At 42.1% G+C, this 26,050-nt stretch overlaps 2 protein-coding genes across 2 annotated transcripts in view; one reads left to right on the plus strand and one right to left on the minus strand.

The window, feature by feature from the left end:
- Positions 1-914: 914 nt before the first annotated feature.
- LOC144605418 (NADH-cytochrome b5 reductase 1-like) lies at positions 915-18,169 on the minus strand. Its single transcript, XM_078420641.1, has 9 exons — positions 18,080-18,169; positions 14,123-14,272; positions 13,969-14,041; positions 13,105-13,211; positions 11,765-11,894; positions 9,560-9,643; positions 7,581-7,666; positions 5,140-5,239; positions 915-2,351 (listed from the first exon to the last, which is right to left on the minus strand). Exons 1-9 carry the CDS (start codon positions 18,092-18,094, stop codon positions 2,179-2,181), a joined length of 918 nt encoding a protein of 305 aa, XP_078276767.1. The 5' UTR covers positions 18,095-18,169; the 3' UTR covers positions 915-2,178.
- A 47-nt stretch (positions 18,170-18,216) lies between these two features.
- LOC144605420 (tetraspanin-18-like) overlaps positions 18,217-26,050 on the plus strand; it is a 134,480-nt gene continuing 126,646 nt past the window's right edge. Inside the window, 1 exon segment of the mRNA XM_078420643.1 lies at positions 18,217-18,286. The gene's annotated coding sequence lies outside the window, so the exon portion shown is untranslated.

Here is a 26,050-nt window from a genome sequence, read left to right on the forward strand (position 1 = left end):
CCTACTACCAAAATGTATGACTCCACACTTTGCTACACTATATTCCATCTGCCATTTCTCTGCCCACTCTCCCAACCTGTCCAAGTCTTTCTTCAGAATCCCTGCTTTCTCAACTCTACCTGCACCTCCACCTATTTTTGTACAATCTGCAAACTTTGCAATGTAAATGTTGTTTTACTTTAAGGTTACTCATTAAATATATTTTCCCTTCAGATGCATATTTACTTTTTTTGCACCATCACTACAGAAAATAGTCAGCTTTTCATTTCTTGAGCATGCTCCCCATTCAATCATGACCCACTAATCTCAGCACTATATTCCATTCTCTCCTCATATATTTTGCTGTCCTTCATTAAAATTCGAACTTATTCTTAAATATATTCAGTAACTTGGACTTCAGATCTCTCGATGGTCAGGAATTCCATATGTTCACCCTTCAGGGAAGACATTTCTCAGAGACTGTCCCCTCGTTTTAGATCCCTTTCACCACATCAAGACTGCCTTGCCTGGGAAGAATTTTGTGTAGTTCAGTATAATCTGCATTGTTCTGAACGCCATTCAATAGCAGCTTGGTCAACCCAGTTTCTTCACACATTACAATTATATTTATGAACCAGTTTGGTCCCGTCTAATTGCAAATACATCCATTCTCACATAAGGGAGAGCAAAAATGCACACAATACTCCAGGTGTAGTCTCATGTTCCTATAAAACCGTGGCAAGACATCCTTGCTTCTGCACTTAAATCATCTGCAAAGAAGGCCGACAGATAATTTGCCATTTAATTGCTTTCTGTACCTTTAGGTGTGCTTTGTCATCCTTCAATCATATGAAAATAGGTTGAAGCATTGTGTTTATGTTAAAGCATTACTTATGTAAAAGCTAACTAAAGATTAATTTCAATGCACAACTGTGTCAATGAAGGGACTTTATTTAGTGTCAAACATTTCAAAATCAAAACCAGTGATCAGCACGATTTACTGCAAGAATCTTCAGAACAAATCCTGATTACTCTTCAATCAATTAGTCTATGAATGGAGTCATATCTTGTTAATAATTTGTATTATACTTATGTGGGAAACTGATGCAAAGCCAAAATACAAGTTGTCAGCCAATTTATTTTTAAACCAGAGCTAACTGCGAGAACTGACATCCAAGTTTACATTGCACCTTTAAAAGTAAACCTTACGGCTGTTGCAAACCAGTATAGATTTTAGTGCAGTGGACCAAAATCTGAAGTAAATAAGACTGTCACTTAAGGCACAAGTACTTCAGTTAGAATTATTACATATGGTTATTATGGAAACACAGAAATAGAACAGATCGACAATTGTACCAAACCATAAAATAAAGAACTCGTGCCAAGCCTGCTAAACAAAGATTAAATATTCAGACCAATTGCCACTATTGCATTATAGCCATTCAGCTCTGCCAACTACATTGTTTGGTATTTGCATTTTATAATCTCTGGTAAACTTGCATATTTAAACAATGTTCCAGAACAATGTCAAGTGGAATTCCCTTAATTCACCCAGAAATCTTTGGAATTTCCAAAATTATTTTTGAGCGAATTGGTCGTGCTTACCATTACATTTTGGGTCCAAATATCTTGCGCTCAAACTCAACCCTGGAAACTTGAGACTCAAATGAAGGATGGATGAAGAGAAAAATCAAGGTTTGGAATTATTTCATTGCACATCTCAAATACAATTATAATTACTACTATTGGCAGTTGAAGAACAAACATTTGTTGGTGTTAACTGTCAAAGGTAGTACAACAATGTGAAATGCAAATTAACAAAGTTTAAAGATTGAAGATTTCAGAAATGTAATACATCTAGCCACATGCCACTGTCTCGATCATTTTGTCTGAGACAGGTTTTACCAAGGACTTGACATTCAAAATACATTTGCAGAAGAACAATGAAAATTCAAGTTCAAGCATTGACTTGCATGTTAAACGTGTTCAATTATATGCTTTTCAAGCAGATTAACAAATCACACCATATTAAATATGTATCTGAACATGTACAAATACTTTGCTATGAACATTAACACAAACTACCTGCATAAAAAAAGTTCATGTTTAATTGCTGTATGGCAAATACCACAGGCTGAAGTGCAAATATTTCCATTTTACTTTTCCCTTTACCAAACCCCCAAAAGCCAATGTTAGCATTTAGTATGTAAAGCGCATTGCTTGTGCATATCCAAGTTTGTCCAAGTTGGGGCTACACGCAAATTGAATCATAGGAGGTGGGCCACACATGAGAATCAATACATCATCAGCAGGTGCAGGCAGGTGATCTTTAATCATATCAGAATTCACAAAACCTAGGCTATAATCCCATCCTAAAAACAAAAACAAAACATTAAGCGTGCCCATGTGAACAATGTCATGAAATATGCATCAATAGAAAGCTATCTTTCATCCTCAGATCAATGAGACACATTTGAACCGTTAGGTGGCAATATGTTCGGTGTCAGGATACTGCTTAAAGATATAAAGGTCAAGTGGTGTCGCTATCCCGTTCCCCAGCCCCATACGGCCCGATTTTACCTCCTACCTAAAATCCATAAACAGAACTGTCCCAGCAGACCCATTGTCTCTGCCTGCTCATGTCCCACCGAACCTATTTCCACCTACCTCGACTCCATCCTATCCCCCCTGGTCAAATCCCTCCCCACCTACATCCAAGACACCTCACACGCTCACCATCTCCTCGATAACTTCCGTTTTCCAGGCCCCCACTCCCTCATCTTTACCATGGATGTCCAGTCACTCTACACTTCCATCCCCCACAAGGATGGTCTCGAAGCCCTCCATTTCTTCCTCAACCGTAGAACCAGCCAATCCCCATCTACTAACACTCTCCTCCGCCTAGCAGAGCTGGTTCTTAGCCGTAACAACTTCTCCTTTGACTCCTCCCACTTCCTCCAAACCAGAGGCGTAGCTATGGGCACTCGCATGGGCCCTAGCTATGCCTGCCTCTTTGTCGGGTACGTCGAATAATCCCTGTTCCGGGCATACACTGGCCCCATCCCCGAACTCTACCTCTGCTATATTGACGACTGCATTGGTGCTACCTCTTGTACCCATGCAGAACTCACTGACTTCATACACTTCGCTTCCAATTTCCATCCTGCCCTTAAATATACCTGGACTATCTCCGACATCTCCCTCCCGTTTCTGGACCTCACCATCTCCATCACAGGAGACAGACTAGTGACTGACATCTACTATAAACCCACTGACTCGCACAGCTATCTGGATTACACTTCTTCCCACCCTGTCTCCTGCAAAAAGTCTGTCCCCCTACTCCCAATTCCTCCGTCTACGCTGCATCTGCGCCCGGGATGAGGTGTTTCACACTAGGGCATCAGAGATGTCCTCATTCTTCAGGAAACGGGGCTTCCCCTCTTCCATTATAGACGAAGCTCTCATTAGGATCTCTTCTACATCCCGCAGCTCCGCTCTTGCTCCCCCTCCCTCCATTCGTAACAAGGACAGAACCCCCCTCATTCTCACCTTCCACCCCACCAGCCAGCGTATCCAACAAATCATCCGCCAACATTTCCGTCACCTACAACGGGACCCCACCACTGGCCACATCTTCCCATCCCCTCCCCTTTTTGTGTTCCGCAGAGACCGTTCCCTCCGTAACTCCCTGGTCCACTCGTCCCTTCCTACCCAAACCACCCCATCCCCGGGCACTTTCCCCTGCAACCGCAGGAGATGCAACACCTGTCCCTCTACCTCCCCCCTCAACTCCATCCAAGGACCCAAACAGTCTTTCCAGGTGAGACAGAGGTTCAACTGCACCTCCTCCAACCTCATCTATTGCATCCGCTGCTCTAGATGTCAACTTCTTTACATCGGCGAAACCAAACGCAGGCTCGGCGATCGCTTCGCTCAACACCTTCGCTCAGTCCGCCTTAACCAACCTGATCTCCCGGTGGCTGAGCACTTCAACACCCCCTCCCACTTCCAGTCTGACCTTTCTGTCATGGGCCTCCTCCAGTGCCATTGTGAGGCCCACCGGAAATTGGAGGAACAGCACCTCATATTTCGCCTGGGCAGCTTGCAGCCCAGCGGTATGAACATTGACTTCTCCAACTTTAGATAGTTCCTCTGTTCCTCTCTTCCCCTCCCCCTTCCCAGATCTCCCACTGTCTTCCTGTCTCCACCTATATCCTTCGTTTGTCCTGCCCCCCTGACATCAGTCTGAAGAAGGGTCTCGACCCGAAACGTCACCCATTCCTTCTCTCCTGAGATGCTGCCTGACCTGCTGAGTTACTCCAGCAGTTTGTGAATAAATACCTTCGCTATCTAATACATCAGCTTAGTTATTAAATTAAGCTTTTGAACTCATTTAAATTTCTACACCGTAGAATTTATTATTTGCTTTGTATGTCTACTTCTAGTTGGATTGTTTACATGAGAAAAAATTAACATTTTAATTACTCCCATTTAAAACAAGGAGTAGCTCTGAGTAAATGCATGCCTCAATGCAAGTAATTCTAAGAAAAAATGGGGCTTGTGGAAATTTCAGCATTGAAGTCTTTAAGTCCCAATATGTAACAATCTAATTCTTTGAATTTCATGTTTTAACTAATCAATCGTTCATCCAATTTTTTAACTATTATCATAGCTTTATAAGTGGAGTTCAACTTAAATTGACCATTTAGGAAACTTATTGTAATTACAAGCTAGACTATGGTAAATTTACAAAATTAAACCACTAGTCAAAATTCTAACTCAACATACCAATTTTTAATAGTTGAATTTTTCTTTTTACATTTCAAGTTAAAATCTTTTTTTCATTTGCAATTAACTTTGGCAGGAAAACAAATCTGAACATTGAAACATGGATTATATCTAGTTATTTTTTTGTTACACACCCAGATAAAATTAATCTTCAATACAGAAAGTAAATGAAATCTACTATAGGTTAATATGGAAGCCCATAAAATATTACATTTTCTGCATACATTGCAAAGTTTTTGTTTGCTGATTCCAGTATGTAGCAAAATTCTTATATGGTGAAATTAATAATTGTAAGCCAGCAAAGACCACTATAAACCAATATTAGAGGAGTTAATGATAAATATGTTCATACCAAAATGTATTAAAACTTACCTCCAGCAGCTTTATCCACAGTATACCACAGCTTAAAGCGATCAGGATACAGAGCTTGAAGTTCCTCCAAATCATCACGTAGTAGAATGTCTTTTTCAGACTGATGAGAGAAAACAAATTTAAGCACCAATTTGTAGCTGCAGGGAAGGACTAGGAACTAGACACGTTATCCCCCACAAGCAGCTAATTGAACAAAGTAGACTGAAGTCCAGCCTAGAAAACCCTCATTTGTGAAACCATCATTTGAATTGCAAAACCTCAAATAACATTTCAACTGCTGTCAACTTTAGAGTCATCATCGGATGAGACTCCAAAAGACGAAGAATTAATAAGTTTACTTAAGGACAGTCTGCTCATCGTATCCATAACTGTGAGAAAAAGCAGGATGCTCCTACCTTCTAGTTATTGGACCATACACAGATGCTTACTGGAGAGGGTCCAGGAAGTTTACGAGTATGATCCCAGATATGAGCGTTTGACAGCACTGGGACTCTTAACTCGCTGGAGTTTAGAAGGATGAGGAGGACCTCACTGAAACTTACCGAAGAGTGAAAGGCCTGGATAGAGTGGATGTGAAGAGGATATTTCCACTAGTGGGAGAGTCTAGGACCAGAGGCCATAACCTCAGAATTAAATGACGTTCCTTTAGGAAGATGAGGAGGAATTTCTTTAGCTAGGAAGTGCATCTATGGAATTCTTTGCCGCAGAAGGCTGTGGAGGCCGTCAATGTATATTTTTACAGCAGATAGATATATTCTTGATTAGTACGGTTGTCAGGGGTTATGCGGATAAGGCAGGAGAATCTGGTTAAATGGGATAGATCCGCCATGATTGAATGGCAGAGTAGATTTGATGGGCCGAATGACCTAATTTTGCCCCTATTACTTATGAACTTGAGCATAACAAATGCTCATTTTTTTTGTATAATGAAGAATTTTGCCTCCATCACCCTTTCACGCAGCAAACTCAACAACTCCACTTGCATTAAAAAACACTAAACTATTCTCTAATCTTATTCCTTTCAATTTCTCCTTGTGCTATCGTGCATTGGGCAAATAGAAAGCATCCATCAAACTCAAATTTTAAGTACCATAATTAAAAATCTCATTCACCACTTTCCAAACTACCCCAACCCTGCTAATCCTTCCTCAAAAATTCTCCAGCCCTAACAACATCCATGCACATCACTTCAGAATCATCCACTGTCAGAGATTACTTGAAATGGTGGCCAGAACTTAAAGCAGTTATCTGGCTGTGGCTCAACAAGCATTTTATACAGTCAGGCCATGACCAACATGCTCTTCCATTCTATACCATGTTCTATTTAGTTTCTTGTGAGCCCACAGTGCCAGTCCATTCATGCCTTTTAGGATCAGCAAATAATTTAAATCCCCCTACCTTAAGTTTAAATCACCATTTTACAAAACATGAGACCAAGTACTAAGCAGTGAGTGATACACTTCCCCAACTCACTCCACACCTATATTTCCATCTTTTACTTGATTATCTACATTAGCTGCTGATGCATAAGTTATACAAATTTAAAATTATCACTGCTTTCAAACCCTACCTGTTTTTTTTATCTTTCCTTATCACCAACCCGTCAACTCTTCATTCTCCAATTCTGGCCTCCAATACATTGCCTTCCTTTGCTGGTAGTTGTCTCCTTTCTCGAAGTTCCTAATTCTCAATCTTCTAACACAGGAAAATGGGACTAGCTTAGATGGGGCATCTTGGTTGGCATGGATCAGTTGGGCCTAATGGCCTGTTTCCATGCTTTGTGACTGCTGCTACTATTTGGGGAACTTTACTGTGCACAAAGTGGCTGCCACATTTGCACTTCTACAGCTCAAATATATCTGCTGTGCAAAATTCTCTGCTTTATCTGATTAGTGCTTTAACACTTAAATATCAAGACTACTACCAATAACATACACAGGGAACCTTATTTCATATTATAAAGCAAGCTTGATAGAAGAATGTGTGTGTGCATGCGTGCGTATATACGACTGGAAAAGAAATGGGGGTAGGACAAAGCTGCAAGTGATAATTGTTTAAGAAGGGCGGTGTTAGAGTAACGCAGCAGGTCAGGCAGCAACTCTGGAGAACATGGATAGGTGATGTTTTGGGATGGGACCCTTCTCTAGACTGCATTTGAGTGTATGGGAAGAGAGGGGAGAAAGAAAACTGGAACAGAGGATAGGCTGGACAAAGCATGGCAGTTGATAAGTAGACAGGCAAGAGGGGGGTTTTGATATGCAGATGGTTGGAACAAAGGCGGGAGATTCAAACAGGTGCGAGATTGGCTACTTGGGGACTTTACAGTGCACAAAGTGGCTGGTCCATTTACACTTCAAATGTATCAGATTCGCTACTTCATCTGATCAGTGCTTTAACACTTAAATCGCATGAATACATAGGAAATAGTTCAGATTACACACTTGATTTGCAAAGAGTAAGTAGCAGATAGTTGAGTCGTCACGTTCCTTTGTGATAGCACGGATCAACTGCAACATTGGAGTAATACCTGCAGAATAAATACAAGTTAGTAAATTCGACAAAATAAAATCCTGTTGCCAAATTTATACAGTTGACAGTTTTTACCCATTTTAGCACATCTGCTTCAATATTCTGTATTGTTTGAACTCATTTCCAGGTAATGTATTTTAATTCCATTACTTAATATTTAAAATCAAGTTTTAATTTGTTTCTTCCTTCTCATGTAATTAAATTCTGCCTGGTAACATTGTATACTTGCTTTGTCATATAGGTAAAAATTTTATGTAGGAAAAAACTGTAGATGCTGGTAAAATCGAAGGTGGACACAAAATGCTGGAGTAACTCAGCGGGTCAGGCAGCATCTCGGGAGAGAAGGAATGGGTGACGTTTCGGGTCGACTGATATCAGGGATGGGGGCGGAACAAAGATAGAATGTAGTCGGAGACAGGAAGACTAGTGGGAGAACTGGGAAGGGGATAGAGAGGGAAAGTAGGGACTATCTGAAGTTAGAGAAGTCAATGTTCATACCACCAAGGTAAACTACCCAAGCGAAATATGAGGCGCTGTTCCTCCAATTCGCGCTGGGCCTCACTCTGACAATGGAGGAGGCCCAGGACAGACAGATCAAATTGGGAATGGGAGGGGGAGTTGAAGTGTTGAGCCACGGGAGATCAGGTAGGTTAAGACGGATTGAGCAGAGGTGTTCAGCGAAATGATCACCGAGCCTGCGCTTGGTCTTGCCGATGTAGAGAAGTTGACACCTGGAACAATGGATGCAATAGATAAGTTTGGAGGAGGTGCAGGTGAACCTCTGCCTCACCTGTTTGGGTCCTTGGATGGAATCGAGGGGGGAGAAAAAGGGACAGGTATTGCATCTCCTGCGGTTGAAGGGGAATGTACCTGGGGAGGGGGTGGTTTGGGTGGGAAGGGACGAATGGACCAGGGAGTTTCAGAGGGAACGGTCTCTGCGGAAATCAGAAAGAGGTGGAGATGGGAAAATGTGGCCAGTAGTGGGACCCCGTAGGAGGTGGCGAAAATGTTGGAAATTTTACGTTGAGTTGTTGTAGATGCTGAAGCGATGTTACTCGTTTTCAACATCTCCAATAGGGAAGGGAAACAATCAGACAAGGCTTTCAACTTCCATTCTAGTGACAAGCACGTGTAAATAGTACATGTACCCTCCATCCCCATCTCACATTAATACCATCACCACAATGCATTCTAACAAAGGAATCTTGGGAAAACAAGCATGGAAATGGGAAGGGGAAAATGGTTAGCAAATGAGAGTTTCAGGAGGCTTTGGAGGATTGAGTGCTCTGAAGAGTTCGACGAAACAGTTGCCGAGTCTACACTTGGTCTCGCCGATGTACAGAAGGCCACATCAGGAACACCGGGATGCAGTGGAGATTAGAAGTGCACACCGCTGGCTCACCTGGAAGGGTTGCTGTGGTCCCTGGATGAAGGCAAGGGAGGTGGTATAGGGAGAGTTTTGGGAGGTGGTATAGGGAGAGTTTTGGGAGGTGGTATAGGGAGTTTCACCTCCTGTGGTCGCAGGGGGAGTGCTCTCTACGGAAAGCAGAAAGGGGTGGAGATGGGAAGATAATAAGTAGGAAGGAACTACGGATGCTGGATTAAACCGAAGATAGACACAAATTCCTTCTCTCCAGAGATGCTGCCTGTCCCGCTGAGTTACTCCAGCTTTTTGTGTCTATCTATGGGAGATAATAATTGATAGTTGTAGTGGGTGGGGGGGGGGGGGGGGGGGGGGGGAAAGCTGGAAGAGGTGGAGGTGGGTCAATTTCTATAAAGAATTTTATATTTGTACAAGACACTACTATCATTGTGATATTCACTCCACAGATCTACATCAAATTTGCATGTCAACTCGCAAAGCTCCAGCTGCAAAGTCATTTACACCTACCAGATCCACCTGCAATCATGCCAAGTTTTGTTGCAAATTTAGCTTCTGGTGGCGATTTCTTGTCAGGCTGGATACCAAAATTACCTTAAAAAAAAAGAACATTTTTTTTCAACTGCCTCTTTACCACCCTGTGCTTGATGTCACAATGCAAATTAAATGTGTAGTCTCAATTATACCATAGAAAGTTCTCTGCATGTGAAATGTTAACCCAAGTTTTGCCTTGACTGACAAAGATGGCTTTGCTTAAAGGTTTGAGGTTTGCTTGCTCAATTATAATTACACTATCAAGTTAATAAAATTCATGTTTCACTCTGCAAAATACCTAACCTCAACTGGTAATACAGAAGCTAAAAGTATGGTACAATAATGGGTAGCTTCAGAGCATTTTATGCTAAGACCAATGACTCCTGATCCCTGACTGTTCCTTAAAAATACATAGTTATCAGGCCACAATGTTCAAGAAACCCATCCTAAATTGAATCACATGTAATATGAAGGAGTGGTAGAGTGCATCTCTGTTAAAATTATTAGTTGGTCAATGGTTTGAAAAGGCAGGATAATTAGAAAACATGGATTTTTGATCTTAATAAAATGGCTCAGATTTGCCTTACAGGAATGTAATGCCTTTCTGATGAAGGCTTTTAGTGCCCTCTGGACTTGGGTGATGGATAACCACCAGACGATATGAACTTAAATAGGCACAATCTACACAACATTCCTGACATTGCAGAGACATGTTTAAACTGCAAATCTCCAAATTACAAAATTGTCAAAAGAAAGTGACTGCAGCTTAAAACTGAATTACTGAAAGGAATTTACTATACTGCAGGACATGGACTGGTAACGTTCGGGCAAGACTCTTCTTCAGACCAATTATTAAAATGAGTTGAGAAACAACTCATTTTCATTCCTAGGGAAACCGATGGATTGCCGGGTATTTTGATTTGAATTTCCCCCCAAAATTAAAAATTCTAAGATTCAAGCCATTCAGGACAAATTTAGAAACAGGAGGCAAAAGGGAGGGAACATTTTCCCACAAAAAGCAAGATCAATTAATAAATCAGATTGAAATATTTTTGCCGATCGAGCACATCAAAACAAAGCGTAAACAAATAAATGGAGCTAAGATATACAGCAGGCTTGATCTCACTGTACAGTAGGATGAGTGCCAAAATCCGCTTGCAGTTTCAATGACGAGCAGCACTGAAAATATCCTGCTTTTAAAAAATAAATTTCAAAACATACTTTATTGGAGAAATAAATATATATAAAACATGGTCCTTCCAAAACTCCATCCGACATTCTCAGAGGCTATATACACAATCAATGCACCAATTACACAAAATCACCCCCCACCCATGCCACTCATGAAGACATCCTGAGATGAACCAAATGAAACCAGAGCCACCCTACATACTGACTACCAAAGGCAAGCAGACTGCACTAAGCATAGACTTTCCACACACAGTTGAGGGAGAGGCGTCACCCTGCACTAACCTGCAACAAATTTCAGTTTGCAGACAATGACTTCCCAGAGAACATCCCAATTCTTAACTACTGGACAGCCAATAAATTAACACAAGGATCAAGGTGTAAACAATATTTCTATTTTGCTCCTAATAATTCAATCAACATTGCCAGGTTCTGGAAGGAATATTCAACCTCAATCTTAAATTCCCCCCTCAAAGATATCGCTGATTGAAAGACACAAAGGCGGCTAAACCTAGGCAATAACTGACTGGCACCTTGAAGCCCTACTTTGATTAAATAAAGTCACGCAAGACAAAGAAACCCATTAACAACCAGGTGATCACGGGAAAGGTTCCCCAGAATAAAGCTTTCCTTAGAGAAACAACAAACTACTTCACATTGACCCATTTATTATAGTCAAGATGGGCAGCTTTTGACAATTCTACATTTTCAATGTAATTAATAATGAAGCATTCCACCATCAACATCTTCTAGGTTTGGCAAGTTCACCAATGTTGAGCAGCTGAACTGGAACAATTATATCAAGATTGTGGGGATAGTCTGCAAAGAGTCAGACATCTGTTGACTCATATTTTCCACAAAGAATGAAATGAAAGAAGGGGGGGGGGGGGTATGTGGAGATTAGGGTTTCAATTATGAACACTAATAATCCTAATTTAAAATCTGACGATTATAAAATTACTCTAGCATCTTTGAATAGATTGCAAATATCACCTTTTCCATCATAAAGGAGTAATCCACCCGGCCCTCTGAAGTGAATAGTATCACCAATCTTCAAATCTTCCAGGTACTGAGACATTTTTCCACCTTCAGGGAATTTAGGATGCACTCCTTTAAAATATATCTGCAGAAAAAGATCAACCTTTGAGCTTAGACGCAAAATCCAAATCTATCCAAGTCTATTATGAAGATTAAAAACTAAAATCAGCATAAGTAGCAAGGCCAAAGAGCTAGTTTCTCCATTGTCAATATATATTTCAGGTTTACAATCATGGATACAGAAAAATAAATGTGAAACTGTACTTTAATGTGGAAATATAATTTAATCATGATTAAAAAAAAAAAAAAGTTCTGGAGATCAGGGGTGAAATATTTATGTATTGAGATTGTATGGCTGCAATTTTGGTTATATCACAGTTCATAAGTCAAAGAGTTTTACAGTGCCCTTCCATACAGACATGTCCATACCGGCCAACATGTCTCATCAACACTTGTCCCACCTACCTGCGTTTGGCCCATATCCCTCTAAACCTGTCCTATCCATGTACCTGTTTAAACGTTTCTTAAGTGTGCAGTGAAACATTCCAAAATTGTTGCCTTTTTTCCTTTCGCATTTTGATTTAGTTACTCTTAAACAATGCAAGATTAACTAACTTTTTACGATATAAATTTGATTGACAGCTAATCTAGAGATTCCATTGGGCAAAAAAGATGGCCATAGTCCAGATGTTGATTTTCTGTGCAGTCAAGGATGCTCACGAAATGTAGAAGATTGCCTGTAAAAACCACTATGGAACATGTGGTCTCTCCCAAACCAAGCAGTGATTTACTCCAGGGAGATTATCGATCAAACAAAGAACAGTGTTGGTGTTTCATGTTTCATTGGCTTTGCTCATATATACAAATAATGTGACAGCTTATTGATTTATCTTGTGCTACCTCTGAGGAAGAGAAACTTGGAGCGTTTGCAAGTGCCACATCCAGGTTAGGCTGCATGCAATTTACTTCAGTATCAATCACCCTGTGCCTCAGGTACAAGTAAACTCAAATTTATCGGTAGGTACAGGTTGCCTAGAGAACAATCCAGTTGTAGAAAAATAAAGTTTGTAGCACTCACATCAAGGAAAATTAAATTTGGTATTTTGCAAAGGTTAGCCAAATGTGAATAAAATGTACAAGGATCTTTATTTTTAATTAATGATTGAAAAGATTATTTAGTTAAGCAAAGGGTTACTTTCTAATTCTACTTGGCTATGGTTACAGAAAGTAAAAAAATAAATTGGGTTACATATTAATCGACGAGTAAGGAAAGTGAATGAGGAAATAAGTATTACCTTCACAACAAGATCCACATAGCCCTTATCATCATCACTGGTAACTGGAGTATATGGTCGCACAACTATGTTTCCATCAATTCTGGCAGAAAGGTACACATGTTTTCCTGCAATTAAATATTCAAGACAAACAAATGTTTAAAACGAGGACCATAATTGAAGTGAAATCATTTGTGTATCCCTGGAAGCAATGTTTTAAAATATGTCTGATGTTAGCTTTTTTTAAATCTGGAAGGCCAAAAGAAAATTATTTTCCCCTTCTGGTTAGATATTGGTCTAAAAACTGTACAAAACTGACAAACAAGCAATTTGTTGCAGAAACAAGGAGGTTGTATAGTAGGAGCAGGTGTTAGCAGCAGCACTTCGATGGGCAACTCAAAGAAATGTCGGATATAATATTCTAACCCCAATGCAGGGTTTCATTTATTTTTACTAGTTACCTAAATGACATTGTAGGCAAAGGGTTTTTATTCTCAGAAACCCATAGCGAGATTTTTGTATATCTAGGTTTAACTGACAACTTTTACCAAAATGTCTCAAATCTGAGCCTGGGAAATGCTTAGGATATTAAAATGTCTTTTCTTGCAATGTAATTCTTATGCACTGCTTGAAAAGCAATAAAGGCAAAGCAAACAAAACAAAACCAATGCAGATGTTGGTAATGATGCACTGTTGAGACACACTATGTAATAATGCATTAATAGCAGCAACTAAATTGCTATCTTCCCATGACCTAATAAATCCCAACATCAGCTAGGTCATCAGAAGGATATTTTTCACCACGAGGAAATTTCAAGAGGAAGCCAATCAGGCTGCTCTCACAAACTCTTAATGAATAATGCTATTCAAAGTGATTTAACTTACCCACAGGCAAACCAAGAATGTGACCGGCTGATGGAAGAGCAAAACGAAATCTCCTGGTGTCATGACTCACAACCTGTTTTGAAAGCAAAACCCTGTCAGTATTTTACCAATGTATTAAGTATTGAAAGGCTGAGTACTCAAAGGTTATATTTACCTCCTTATCTATCAGTCGCAGAGGGTACTTCTCATTAGGATCTTGCAATGTAATCTTTGGTTTCTTTTTTTTGGACAATACATAATGTCCTACAACAACTCCAACCGTTGTTAAAAAAACAGCGCCAAATGCAAGGAGCACACTCGAGGTCTGCAAGACATGAACAGTACTTCAGAACAACAAGAAATTAGCACATCTATATACTAAAACTCTCATTTGTTTGTTCCTGAACAACAGCCAAAACGGTACACGATAGCGCAATAATTTTAGGCCCAATTTACTCACTCATCCCTTTGGTGCTAATGGAAGAAGTTTGATTGAAATTGGTGTTATATTTTCACATTAAAGACTTAAACTGAGTAGCTTTTCACATTAAAGACATCAACAAACCAAGACATAAAAGTGATTTCACAGATTAAATCGCCAGAACAGATTGAGGGTTGTCTATGTAAAGAAAAATAGATTCTTAATGGTCAGAGGTCACCAAGTAAAATATTATTATGGGTAATTTAAAATTGATCAGCATCTCAAAGCTTAACGCTTTTAGAATATTTTACACCGGGACTAGTTCATTAATAGTGAAATGTGCAGAAGCCGGGGGCAGGAGAATCCCGGCAAGCTGAGCCATATCTAACCATATCTGAGGAACCTGCCAGGAAGGTCCAGTGCACCCTCTGCAGACCGGGAACTCGTCCAGAAGATCCAGTGTGCCAAATGGCAGGATACAGAAAGACCCTGTAGAGGGAAAGGCGCGGAGCCCGGACCCTGTTCGTCCCCTGAAAATCAGAGTATCGAAGAGGAGGGAGCCAGCAACAACAGTCACAAGTAGCAAGGCTGGCAGGAAAGTGAACCTGGGTCTTACCTCCCACACCCTCAAGGTCGGCTGCGGGAAGCACTTCAGGGTCACTAAGGTGGCCGGGCGAGAGGTGGAGCGACAGCATGCTGAGTGATCTATGGGCTCGCCTGGATCAGGCGCCACTCCATAAGACTTAAGAGTGTGGACTGGACTTTGGAAATGGTGCCAAATTAGGCAATTCAAAAAAAATGTCAGTGTGTTGTGCACATGTCAATAAAGCACTACTGAACTAGTCAACCAAGTTGCCATAGATAAGATGAAAAAGTTAAGATTTTTCTGAAAAACGTCAAAAAATACAGCAAATCCAAAACAAAAACAGAAAATGTGGAAAATATTCAGGTCAGGCTACATTTGGAAGAAGAAAAAGTTAACTTTTTAGATTGTTGCCCATTTGTCAGATCACTTGAAACTTTAATTGTTTCAAAACTATTTGAAAACAACCTCTCGCTCTCAATGTTAGCAAACAAAAGAGCTTGTCATCGACTCAAGTAGCAGAGTGAAATATATGCTCTCGAATGTAAAAAGTGCGAAAGTGAAGATAATTGAGAGCTTCAGGTTCCTGGGTATAAATATCAACCAGAATTTGTCCAAGTCCAACCACATTAATATTATGGCCATGAAAACTTGCCAACCTTGAATTCATCAGACTACGGAAATTCAGCATGCGCCCAATGACTCTTACCAATTTCTACAAGATACACCATATCCAATTTCTACAAATACCATTTCTACAATTTCTATAATATATTCTATCCGGAGCATCACCGCTTTGCATGGCTACTCAGAAATAGCAGTGTTGTGGACGTAGTCCAAAGCATCAGGCAAACCAATTTTAATTAATCTTTTCATTCAGTATAAATGTTTCTCTTCTCAGAACCCATTGTGCAAACATTAATTTTCTATAATAGGATTTGTTATTTATAACTATTTAGAATGTCTGCAAAATTAAAACAAGTAATAGAATGGAAAAGTGTACGAGAACATTCGGCTCTATTTTCCACTATCCTTGGCTGCAGCTTACACAATTTCCATGCCCAAGTATGTTCGGCTGATGCCAAGAGACAGCATTAGCTGCTAGTTATTCCACTGACATTTAAAGACTCTGAACACTAATAACCATAGCGTGCTGTTGACAATTGTCATTGCTTAAACATCTTCTAACGGGAAAATGTGGAGTCCTGCATGCAGCTGTTGAGCTCAGGTTCATTTCAACAGGCCAATTTAATGTAAACTTTCTGACTGGCTGATTGAACATATTGCTGATGTTTTATATGATGCCAATGAACCAAAATGCAAGGCAGCACCAAACTGAACTGATGATATCCAGCTAGTGTTCTTGCATGACCTTATCTCCACAATGTCAACTATCAGGTTACAGCTCACTTGTAGTTGATCAGTTTGTTTCCTAATATCTTTCCATCATTAGGATAAAAGACTTGGATTGGCAATTATTATTTTTCTGTGCTGTGGCCAATTGAAAAGCTGCTACTTTCAATAAATCTTTTGATTATAATGTGTCATAGTCTTAACCCTGAAGGTCATCTTGTAGCTGGTTCTTCATTTACTTTAGCAATGTAAATTACAATACTGTTTCCATGTTGTTGCAAGATTTATAAGAAGGATCCATCCCATATAACTTCTAACAATTCTAGAAAAACTCTTTGATGTCCCTAAGGACATCCAAAGAAATTTAGAGGCTGAATAACAGAATCACCATTGGTTAGGAGAGTGTGCAGGCTAATAAATCACAAGAGCTCATCTGCAAAAGCAAATAGCATGTTAGTTTTGTTTTTATTCATTTATGGAATGTGGATGCTGGTGAGCCACTAAAGCCATCTTTGCTATGAATGGGTTCCCCCAAGGCTTCAGATTACCAATATTTTAGATCCAGCAAAGAGGAAGGAATGATACATTTCCACATGTGCAGGGTGACTGCATGAACTCAGAGGTCAGGACAATTTTCATCTTCTATTAGGCCAAACCAAGAAAATCAAAATAGTAAACAAAAGATATAAAGCTTTCAATCTGTTTTCTACACAAAGGTAGGAAAATAAGTTACAGGGGAAAATGAAGGTGATTGCAGATCCTCAGCATGGACAAGATAGGCTAAATAGATCATGCCACAGGAAAATAAAGAAAGATGCAAACAAAAATTATTATCATAAGCAAAACAACCAGTCCTCCTCAAACACACTCTTGGAAATTCTGTACCTTTTTAATATGGGTTTAAAATTAGTACCAGGATAATTATTTCTATTAGTTTCCAGTCAGTTGCTAACTATAAACACAATGGAAGCAACCAACAGCTCTAGATTATTAATATCTGAAGCATCATTCCAAATGAAAGCATAATCACATTTTCAAATTTGTTTCCAAAATAATGCTCTGTAGTAGTTTAGCTGCATTCTAAAAAACTAGACATGTTACTAACTACTCTGGCCATGTATATTTATCCAAACATTAGCTCCCAAATAGGGTTACAGATAAATACCAACTATTTTCCAGTACAAATTATTTAACCGTCCTATTGTCTTATCTCAATTTGTCACGTGTAGATATCCACCCTGCCCCACCCCATGTACTCCTCGTGTTCTTATTAACTACAGTATTTGACATGCATTCTCGACGTCGCCCAACCTGACTCCCGACCCTCCTTCTTCCAATGTCCAGCTCCCCTCTTGCCCCCCCTCCCTTCAATTCCCCCCTCCCTTCAATTCCCCCCTCCCTTCAATTCCCCCCCTCCCTTCAATTCCCCCCCTCCCTTCAATTCCCCCCTCCCTTCAATTCCCCCCTCCCTTCAATTCCCCCCTCCCTTCAATTCCCCCCTCCCTTCAATTCCCCCCCTCCCTTCAATTCCCCCCTCCCTTCAATTCCCCCCTCCCTTCAATTCCCCCCCTCCCTTCAATTCCCCCCCTCCCTTCAATTCCCTCCCCCTCCTCCTCCATCTCCATCTCCATCCCCTCCTCCCCTTTCCACCTCCCCCCCTTCCCTTACGACTTGAATTGTCTCTTAGTCCAGTTCTATTACGTAAAGAAGCAACTGAGATTCAAGACGTAAGGGTCCCCCCACCCTAGCCGCTGCCCCCCCGCGGTCTGCCTCACCAGTGAGTACGCCATGACCGAGCTCCGCTCCGGCGATCACCAACCTTCCCTCTCCCACAACGCCCCGCGGGTGCCGCACATGCGCATTCCCGCCCGGAGCCGCCGCGACAGCGCCTCCCGGCGGCTAGGAGCCTCACCGCACGGAGAGAGACGGCGGCGGCTGCGGCAAGCAACTGCATTGGCATGGCGCCTGCAACCCGCCCTCAGGTTCCTGCTCTTTTTCTTCTCTGCTGGCATCTAGGGATCGAGGATAATTTGCTTCTACTACTGTTTCTGACTGTCAGCGGTTGTGGGGAGAAGGCTGGAGAATGGGGTTGAGAGAGAAATATAGATCAGTCATGATTGAATGGGGGGAGTAGACTTGGTGGGCCAAATGGCCTAATTCTGCTCCTATCACTGTCTTATGATGGATAAAACCACTGTGGGAGCTGCAGACTCTGCCACAGTGAGGCAGACGGTGCTTGATGGGGCAGGTGAAGGTGAGGCACCCATTCTGCCGTTTGCATTTGGCTTTTACATGGGTTCCATGCATGGACTGCAAGTTCTCAATGCCATTGCGAATGTCACTTCTACATCTTTAACTGTTACAGGTCAAGAATCACCTGGATCACTGGGGGTGCCACACTTAGAATCATACAGCATGGAAACAGGCCCTTCGGCCCAACTTGTCCATGCTGTGCCATCAAAGTTAGTCCCATTTGCTCACGTTTAGCCCATATCCCTCTTTAACCTTTCCTACCCATGTACCTGTCTAAGGGTCTTTAAAATGTTGTTATAGTACATGCCTCAACTACCTCCTCTGCCTCCATATATGCACCATCCTCTTGAGTGGAAAAAGTTGTCCTTCAGGTTCCTATTCACCTTTACAACCAGACACTTTTACAACCAAACATTTCCTTGAAATGTTTCCTCTGGCCACCGGGTAATCTCTTGCCACAATGCAGTGTCAAGTGTTTAGTTCTGGTCAAGCAAATGACATGGCCTGCCATCCAGGCCAACTGAGTGTAATTAGGGTCTCGGAGCTGGGGATGGTAACCCATGAGAGGATTCTGACATCCTTTTAGACTTTAAACTTTAATTTAGACATACGGTGCGGAAACAGGCCCTTTGTCCCACCGAGTATGCGCCGACCAGCAATCACCCCATACAATAGCAGTGTCCTACACACTAGGGACAATTTCCAATTTACAGAAACCATTTAACTTATAGTGTGGGAGGAAACTGGAACACCCAGAGAAAACCCACAGAGTCACAGGGAGAACGTACAAACTCCGTACAGACATGATTTCTGGGAATCCCTGATCTGTGACACTTCTTTAACTAATGGATATGAAAGACTTCGCAGAAGTAGTGATTGTGGTCCTTTTTTGAGGTGCTTGTTTCAGCTGATGAAGGGTCTTGACCCGAAACATCACCTATTTTCTCCATATTTGCTGCCTGACCCGCTGAGTTACTCCAGCATTTTGTGTCTATCTGCTGAGAACCCGCCATGATCTGTCTCTGTCCCCAGGGTCATCTGGCACAACTGACCCCTGCATGAACCTTTTTTGCACTTTACCTTGTTTCCTTTTTTTTCCCCCCCTTTGTTGTTTTCGTTTTCGCCGTGATTGATTGATTTATTTATTTTATAGCATCGATATGGAAGTGGCATTCTTAATCTCGTTGTACTTGTACGATGACAATAAAGATATTGTATTGTATTGTATTGCTTCAGTTGTCCATGTCACAAGATAGCAGGGATCATTGTTACTCGTTAGACCGTGAGCACAGTGCCAGAATTGAGGTTTCGATCATCAAACACTGTACATCAGTTAGCCTAAGACTGGGCTACACACTGAGACAATAATAAATTTAATGAAGTCTCATTCCAAAGAGGCGGACTCTCAAGGTATGGAGAGGGAGTTTCGAAAGAGGCTAGGAAAGCATCCATGCGGAACACTGGCGTTGAGAATTATCTTGGGGGATATTTGGTGGCCTAACCTCATTGATTGTTGCCTTTGGGTCAGAAAGTAACGGTCCAATGGCAGTAAGGGTGCTGACTTCTAGGACTATGAGTCTTCTTCATGGTCTTGCCTTCGGCCTTTAGTTTGAGAGGATGGTGCTGTACAATGAGGGCAAGTTGATGACACGGGAGACTGCAGATGCTGGAATCAGTAGCAACACTCAGGAACTCAGGTTGTGCAGCATCATAGATTCATAGAGTGATACAGTGTGGAAATAGGCCCTTCGGCCCACACCGGCCAACAATGTCCCAGCTACACTAGTCCCACTTGCCTGGTCCATATCCCTCCAAACCTGTCCTATCCATGTACCTGTCTAACTGTTTCTTAAACGATGGGATAGTACCACAGGCAGCTTGTTCCATACACCCACCACCCTTTGTGTGAAAAAGTTACCCCTCAGATTCCTGTTAAATCTTTTCCCCTTCACCTTGAACCTATGTCTTCTAGGCCTTAATTCCCTTACTTTGGGCAAAAGACTGCATTTACCCAATCTATTCCTCTCATGATTTTGTATACCTCTATAAGATCATCCTCATCCTCATACCTCATACCTCATACCTCAATCCTCATACCTCATACCTCATACCTCAATCCTCATACCTCATACCTCATCCTCCTGTGCTCCATGGAATAGAGACCCAGCCTACTCAACCTCTCCCTATAGCTTACACCCTCTAGTCCTGGCAACATCCTCGTAAACCTTTCCTGAAGCTTTTCAAGCTTGACAATATCTTTCCTATAACATGGTGCCCAGAACTGAACACAATATTCTAAATGCGGTCTCACCAACATCTTATATAACTGCAACATGACCTCCCAATGCGGGAAATAAATTGTTAACATTTTGGGTTGAGTTTGCATATGTCCTGAAGGCAGGTTAGAGTGGCAGAACGTTACTGCTAAGTCAAAGTTAACAATGATTTGTAGCTGGGCCTTTGAATATGCACACCTGCAAGTGCGCTTAGGTACTACAATTTGAGAATTAAAGTCTCCCTACTCCATTCTCAGGTTCTCACCACCTATCAGAAGACAAGTGTCATCCCAGTGCTAAAGAAAAGCAAGGTATTGTGCTTTAAGTACTAATATCTCAGACACCAACCATCATGAAGTGTTTCAAGTGGCTTCTCATGACGCATTTCAACTCCAGCCTTGCAGAGAGCCTTGACAGTCTGCAGTTTGCATGGAAACAGGTCCACGGCAGACGTTGAGGGAGGATTGGTTGTCGTGACAGCATGAAACTAAGCTCTCGATCTCCTGCCTGTACACCATCTCATCATTGTTGGAGATCTGGCCCATTACAGTGGAGTAATGCACCCTACCCTGACCCTACACCCATCACAGGAACATCTGGATAACAAGGACACATATGTCAGGCTCTTATCGACTATAGCTCCGCCTTTAACACCATAATCCCAAACCCCTGGAGCGAGGAAACAGCAGTCCCCTCTGCCACTGGATCCTTGACTTCATGATCCATAAGCAACAATGAGTGCGGATAGGCCACTAAACAACCTCCACAACACTCCACAATACCAGTGCCCAGCAAGGATGTGTTCTCAGCCTCTTATGATACTCCATTTATACTTACGCTGCACGATCAAATTCTTCTCTAACTCCAATTGCAAGTTGCAGATTACATCACTAGCGGGCCCCATCTCGAACAATGACGTGACGGAGTACTGGAAGGAGATTGAGACCTCAGTGGCATAGTTTCCAGCCAATGACCTTTCCTTCAAAGTCAGCAAGGCAAAGGAGGTAGTTATTGACTTCAGGAAGTGAGGTGGAGTATTTATCACAATCTGGGCGGCACGGTGGTGCAGCGGTAGAGTTGCTGCCTCACAGCGCCAGAGACCTGGGTTTGATCCTGACTATGGGAGCTGTCTGTGTGGTGTTTGTACGTTCCCTGTGATCACATTGGTTTCCTCCCAGTGCACTGATTTCCTCCCATATTCCAAAAACAAAAAATGTCTTTAGTCAGAGTGGTGAATCTGTGGAATTCTTTGCCAGAGAAGGCTGGGAAGGCCAAGTCAATGGATATTTTTCAGGCAGAGATAGATAGATTCTTGATTAGTATGGGTGTCAGGAGTTATGGGGAGAAGGCAGGAGAATGAGGTTAGGAGGGAGAGATAGATAGATCAGCCATGATTGAATAGCAGAGTAGACTTGATGGGCCTGAATGGCCTAATTCTGTTCCTATCACATGATCTTGTGACCTTATATAGGTTTGTAGGTTGATTGGCTTCTGTAAATTGCACCTAGTGTGTAGAATGCAAAACTGGGATAACTTAGAACTAGTGTACGGGTGATCGATGGTTGGTGTGGACTTGGTGGGCGGAAGGGCCTGTTTCTATGCTGTATCTCTAAATTAAAGTAAACTAATCAGCATTAATGGTATTGAAGTAGAAATGGTTGAGAGCTTCATGTTCCTAGGCATAAATATCATCAACAATTTAGACTGGACTAACGTGACATATCTTGTCTCCTACAGAAGCAACCTTTCACAATGGTTGCTTCGTTGTTTTTAAAGGATCCAAGCCTTGGCAGGTTACCAGTCCATTGAATCTAAGTTCACACTGACCATCAACCACCCATTTACTCCAATCCTATATGATTTCCATATTTTATTCTCCCCACATTCTCATCAGCTACCCTAGATTCTACCATTCATCTACTGATTGAGAATGATCAGCCATGATCACATTGAATGGTGGTGCTGGCTCGAAGATTAACTACCTGCACATACCTTCTCCACAGAATCCAGCAATCAGGTGCAAACTTACCAACCAACCTATCTATGTTTACTTTCAAGTCATCCATATATAAATGAGAAAGGTCACAACAGATCCCTGCGGAACTCCACTGGTCACAGACCTCCAGCGTGAATATTGTCTTTCCACCACAACCCTCTGTCGTCTATCAGTAAGCCAGTTCTGAATCCCTACGACCAAATTACTGTAAATCCCTGTGCAACATAATCTATTGGATCAGCCTACCATGGGCACATTTTTAAATGCTTTACTAAAATCCATGCAGACAAGATCCACCGTTCTACCCTCATAGATCTCCTTTGTCACTCCTCAAAGCACTCAATCAAATTAGTAAGACATGACCTGCCATGTACAAAGCCATGCAGCAGTCCCTAATTACTCAATTCTCTTCCAAATGTGAGTACATCCTATCCCGAAGAATCCTTTCCAGTAGCTTCCCTCCCACTGATGTAAGGCTCACTGGCCTATAATTCCCTGGATTCTCGCTACCCTTCTTGAAAAATGGAACAATGTTATTCTCCGGTCCTCTGGGACGCTGCCTGTGGCTCGAGAAGGCACAAAGATCTTTATCAAGGCTCCCACAATCTCCTCTCTTACCTCCTATCATGCCCCAGGGGATTTATCCACCTTAATGCTGTTCAAGAATCCCGACAGCTCCTTAATCTCCCTCAACCCTTGCAGATTAGTATTCTCCACACTGATCTCATTGTTTTCCATGTCCTTCTCCTTGGTGAAAACAGATGTAAAGTACTTGTTTAGCACCTTGCCTACACCCCTTGACTCCAAGCACAAATTCAGACAGCAGCGAGATCCCTTGATAATTTCTTCTCTTACAGAATTATTTGTTTTCCTTTCACTTCGTGTACGTATCCAGCTTACTTGAAAGTGGTTCAACCACGCATGCAGTAGCAAATTCTAAATTCTAACCATTCTTAGAATAAAGTATTTAATGCTTGCCCCCCACGAACATTCTTCATAAGCAACTCTTTCTGAAGTATCATCCTATCACAATTACATTTTCCACTCTTCGTCACAGTAGGGCTGCTGAAAAATAAAGCAAATGAATAGCATTGTCTGTTCCCATTGATACAATGAAATGTCTCTCTTTATCCACCTCAATATTGTTATATTATGTAATATTTGACTACACACTATTCCTCTGGAGTTCTTGCTCTGTTCTATAGTTCTGTGAAAAGATATTGACATCCGACGTTTCCTCTCCACCACATCCCTCAACATGTGCTTTTTGATCATCTACTGAAAATAAAAAACAAGTTTTTAAGCCCTTGTTGTGCCTTTCACCCTTATCGCCAATTCCTTTTCTTTTAGATTAAGTTTAGTCCAAACCAAAGCTTGAGGTTAACCTAGGTGGAGCACAATCATATCAGTACCACTCCCTTCAAAGCTGCAGCTGTTGTTCAACCACAAATATTAACAGTTTGCTGTCGAACTGAACCAAAGTGTGGAAATTATTAGATGTATCATGCTTCAGAAAACTCAAGGGTAGACACAAAATGCTGGAGTAACTCAGCGGGTCAGGCAGCATCTCAGGAGAGAAGGAATGGGTGACGTTTCGGGTCGAGACCCTTCTTCAGACTGATTGGTGAGTCTGAAGAAGGGTCTCGACCCGAAACGTCACCCATTCCTTCTCTCCTGAGATGCTGCCTGACCTGCTGAGTTACTCCAGCATTTTGTGTCTACCTTCGATTTGAACCAGCATCTGCAGTTATTTTCCTTCAGACATCTCAATACACTTTTAGAACAGGCTCGGAAAGATGCAGCCACTTGCTTTGCAAATAAAAAGTGAGAAAAGTGATAAGACAAAACTAGTTTAAAATCTAAGAATAATGTGTATTATAATACAGCTGCATTGCATCCAATGAACATTAGATGTCACTGTTTCCTCACCTCTGATCCCTGCTGTTCAGTTGACCCATGGTTCCACCTACCTCGACTCCATCCTATCCCCCCTGGTCAAATCCCTCCCTACCTATGTCCAAGACACCTCACATGCTCTCCGTCTCCTCAATAACTTCCGGTTTCCAGGCCCCCACTCCCTCATCTTTACCATGGATGTCCAGTCACTCTACACCTCCATCCCCCACAATGATTGTCTTGAAGCCCTCCGTTTCTTCCTCGACCGTCGAACCAGTCAATCTCCATCCACTAACACTCCTCCGCCTAGCAGAGCTGGTTCTTGCCCTCAACAACTTCTCCTTTGACTCCTCCCACTTCCTCCAAACCAGAGGCGTAGCTATGGGCACTCGCATGGGCCCTAGCTACTCCTGCCGCTTTGTCAGGTACGTCGAACAATCCCTGTTCCAGACGTACACTGGCCCCATCCCCGAACTCTACCTCTGCTACATTGACGACTGCATTGGTGCTACCTCTTGTACCCATGCAGAACTCACTGACTTCATGCATTTCACCACTAATTTCCATCCTGCTCTTAAATATACTTGGACCATTTCTGACATCTCCCTACCGTTTCTGGATCTCACCATCTCCATCACAGGCGACAGACTAGTGACTGACATCTGCAAACCCACTGACTCCCACAGCTATCTTGACTACACTTCTTCCCACCCTGTCTCCTGCAAAAAGTCTGTCCTCTACTCCCAATTCCTCTGTCTACGCCGCATCTGCGCCCATGATGAGGTGTTTCACACTGGGGCATCAAAGATGTCCTCATTCTTTAGGAAACGGGGCTTCCCCTCTTTCATTATAGATGAGGCTCTCACTAGGGCCTCTTCTATATCCTGCAGCTCCGCTCTTGCTCCCCCTCCCCCCATTCATAACAAGGGCAGAATCCCCCTCGTTCTCATCTTCCACCCCATCAGCCAGCGTATCCAACAAATCATCCTCCAACATTTCCGTCACCTCCAACGGGATCCCACTACTGGCCACATCTTCCCATCCCCTCCCCTTTCTGCTTTCCGCAGAGACCGTCTCTGGTCTACTCGTCCCTTCCTACCCAAACCATCCCTTCCCCAGGCACTTTCCCCTGCAACCGCAGGAGATGCAACATCTGTCCCTTTACCTTCCCCCTCGACTCCATCCAAGGACCCAAACAGGCTTTTCCAGTGAGGCAGAGGTTCACCTGCACCTCCTCCAACCTCATCTATTGTATCCGCTGTTCCAGATGTCAACTTCTCTACATCGGCGAGACCAAACGCAGGCTGGGCGATCGTTTCGCTAAA

Source organism: Rhinoraja longicauda, chromosome 24, assembly GCF_053455715.1.
Source record: "Rhinoraja longicauda isolate Sanriku21f chromosome 24, sRhiLon1.1, whole genome shotgun sequence".
Taxonomy (NCBI): domain Eukaryota; kingdom Metazoa; phylum Chordata; class Chondrichthyes; order Rajiformes; family Arhynchobatidae; genus Rhinoraja; species Rhinoraja longicauda.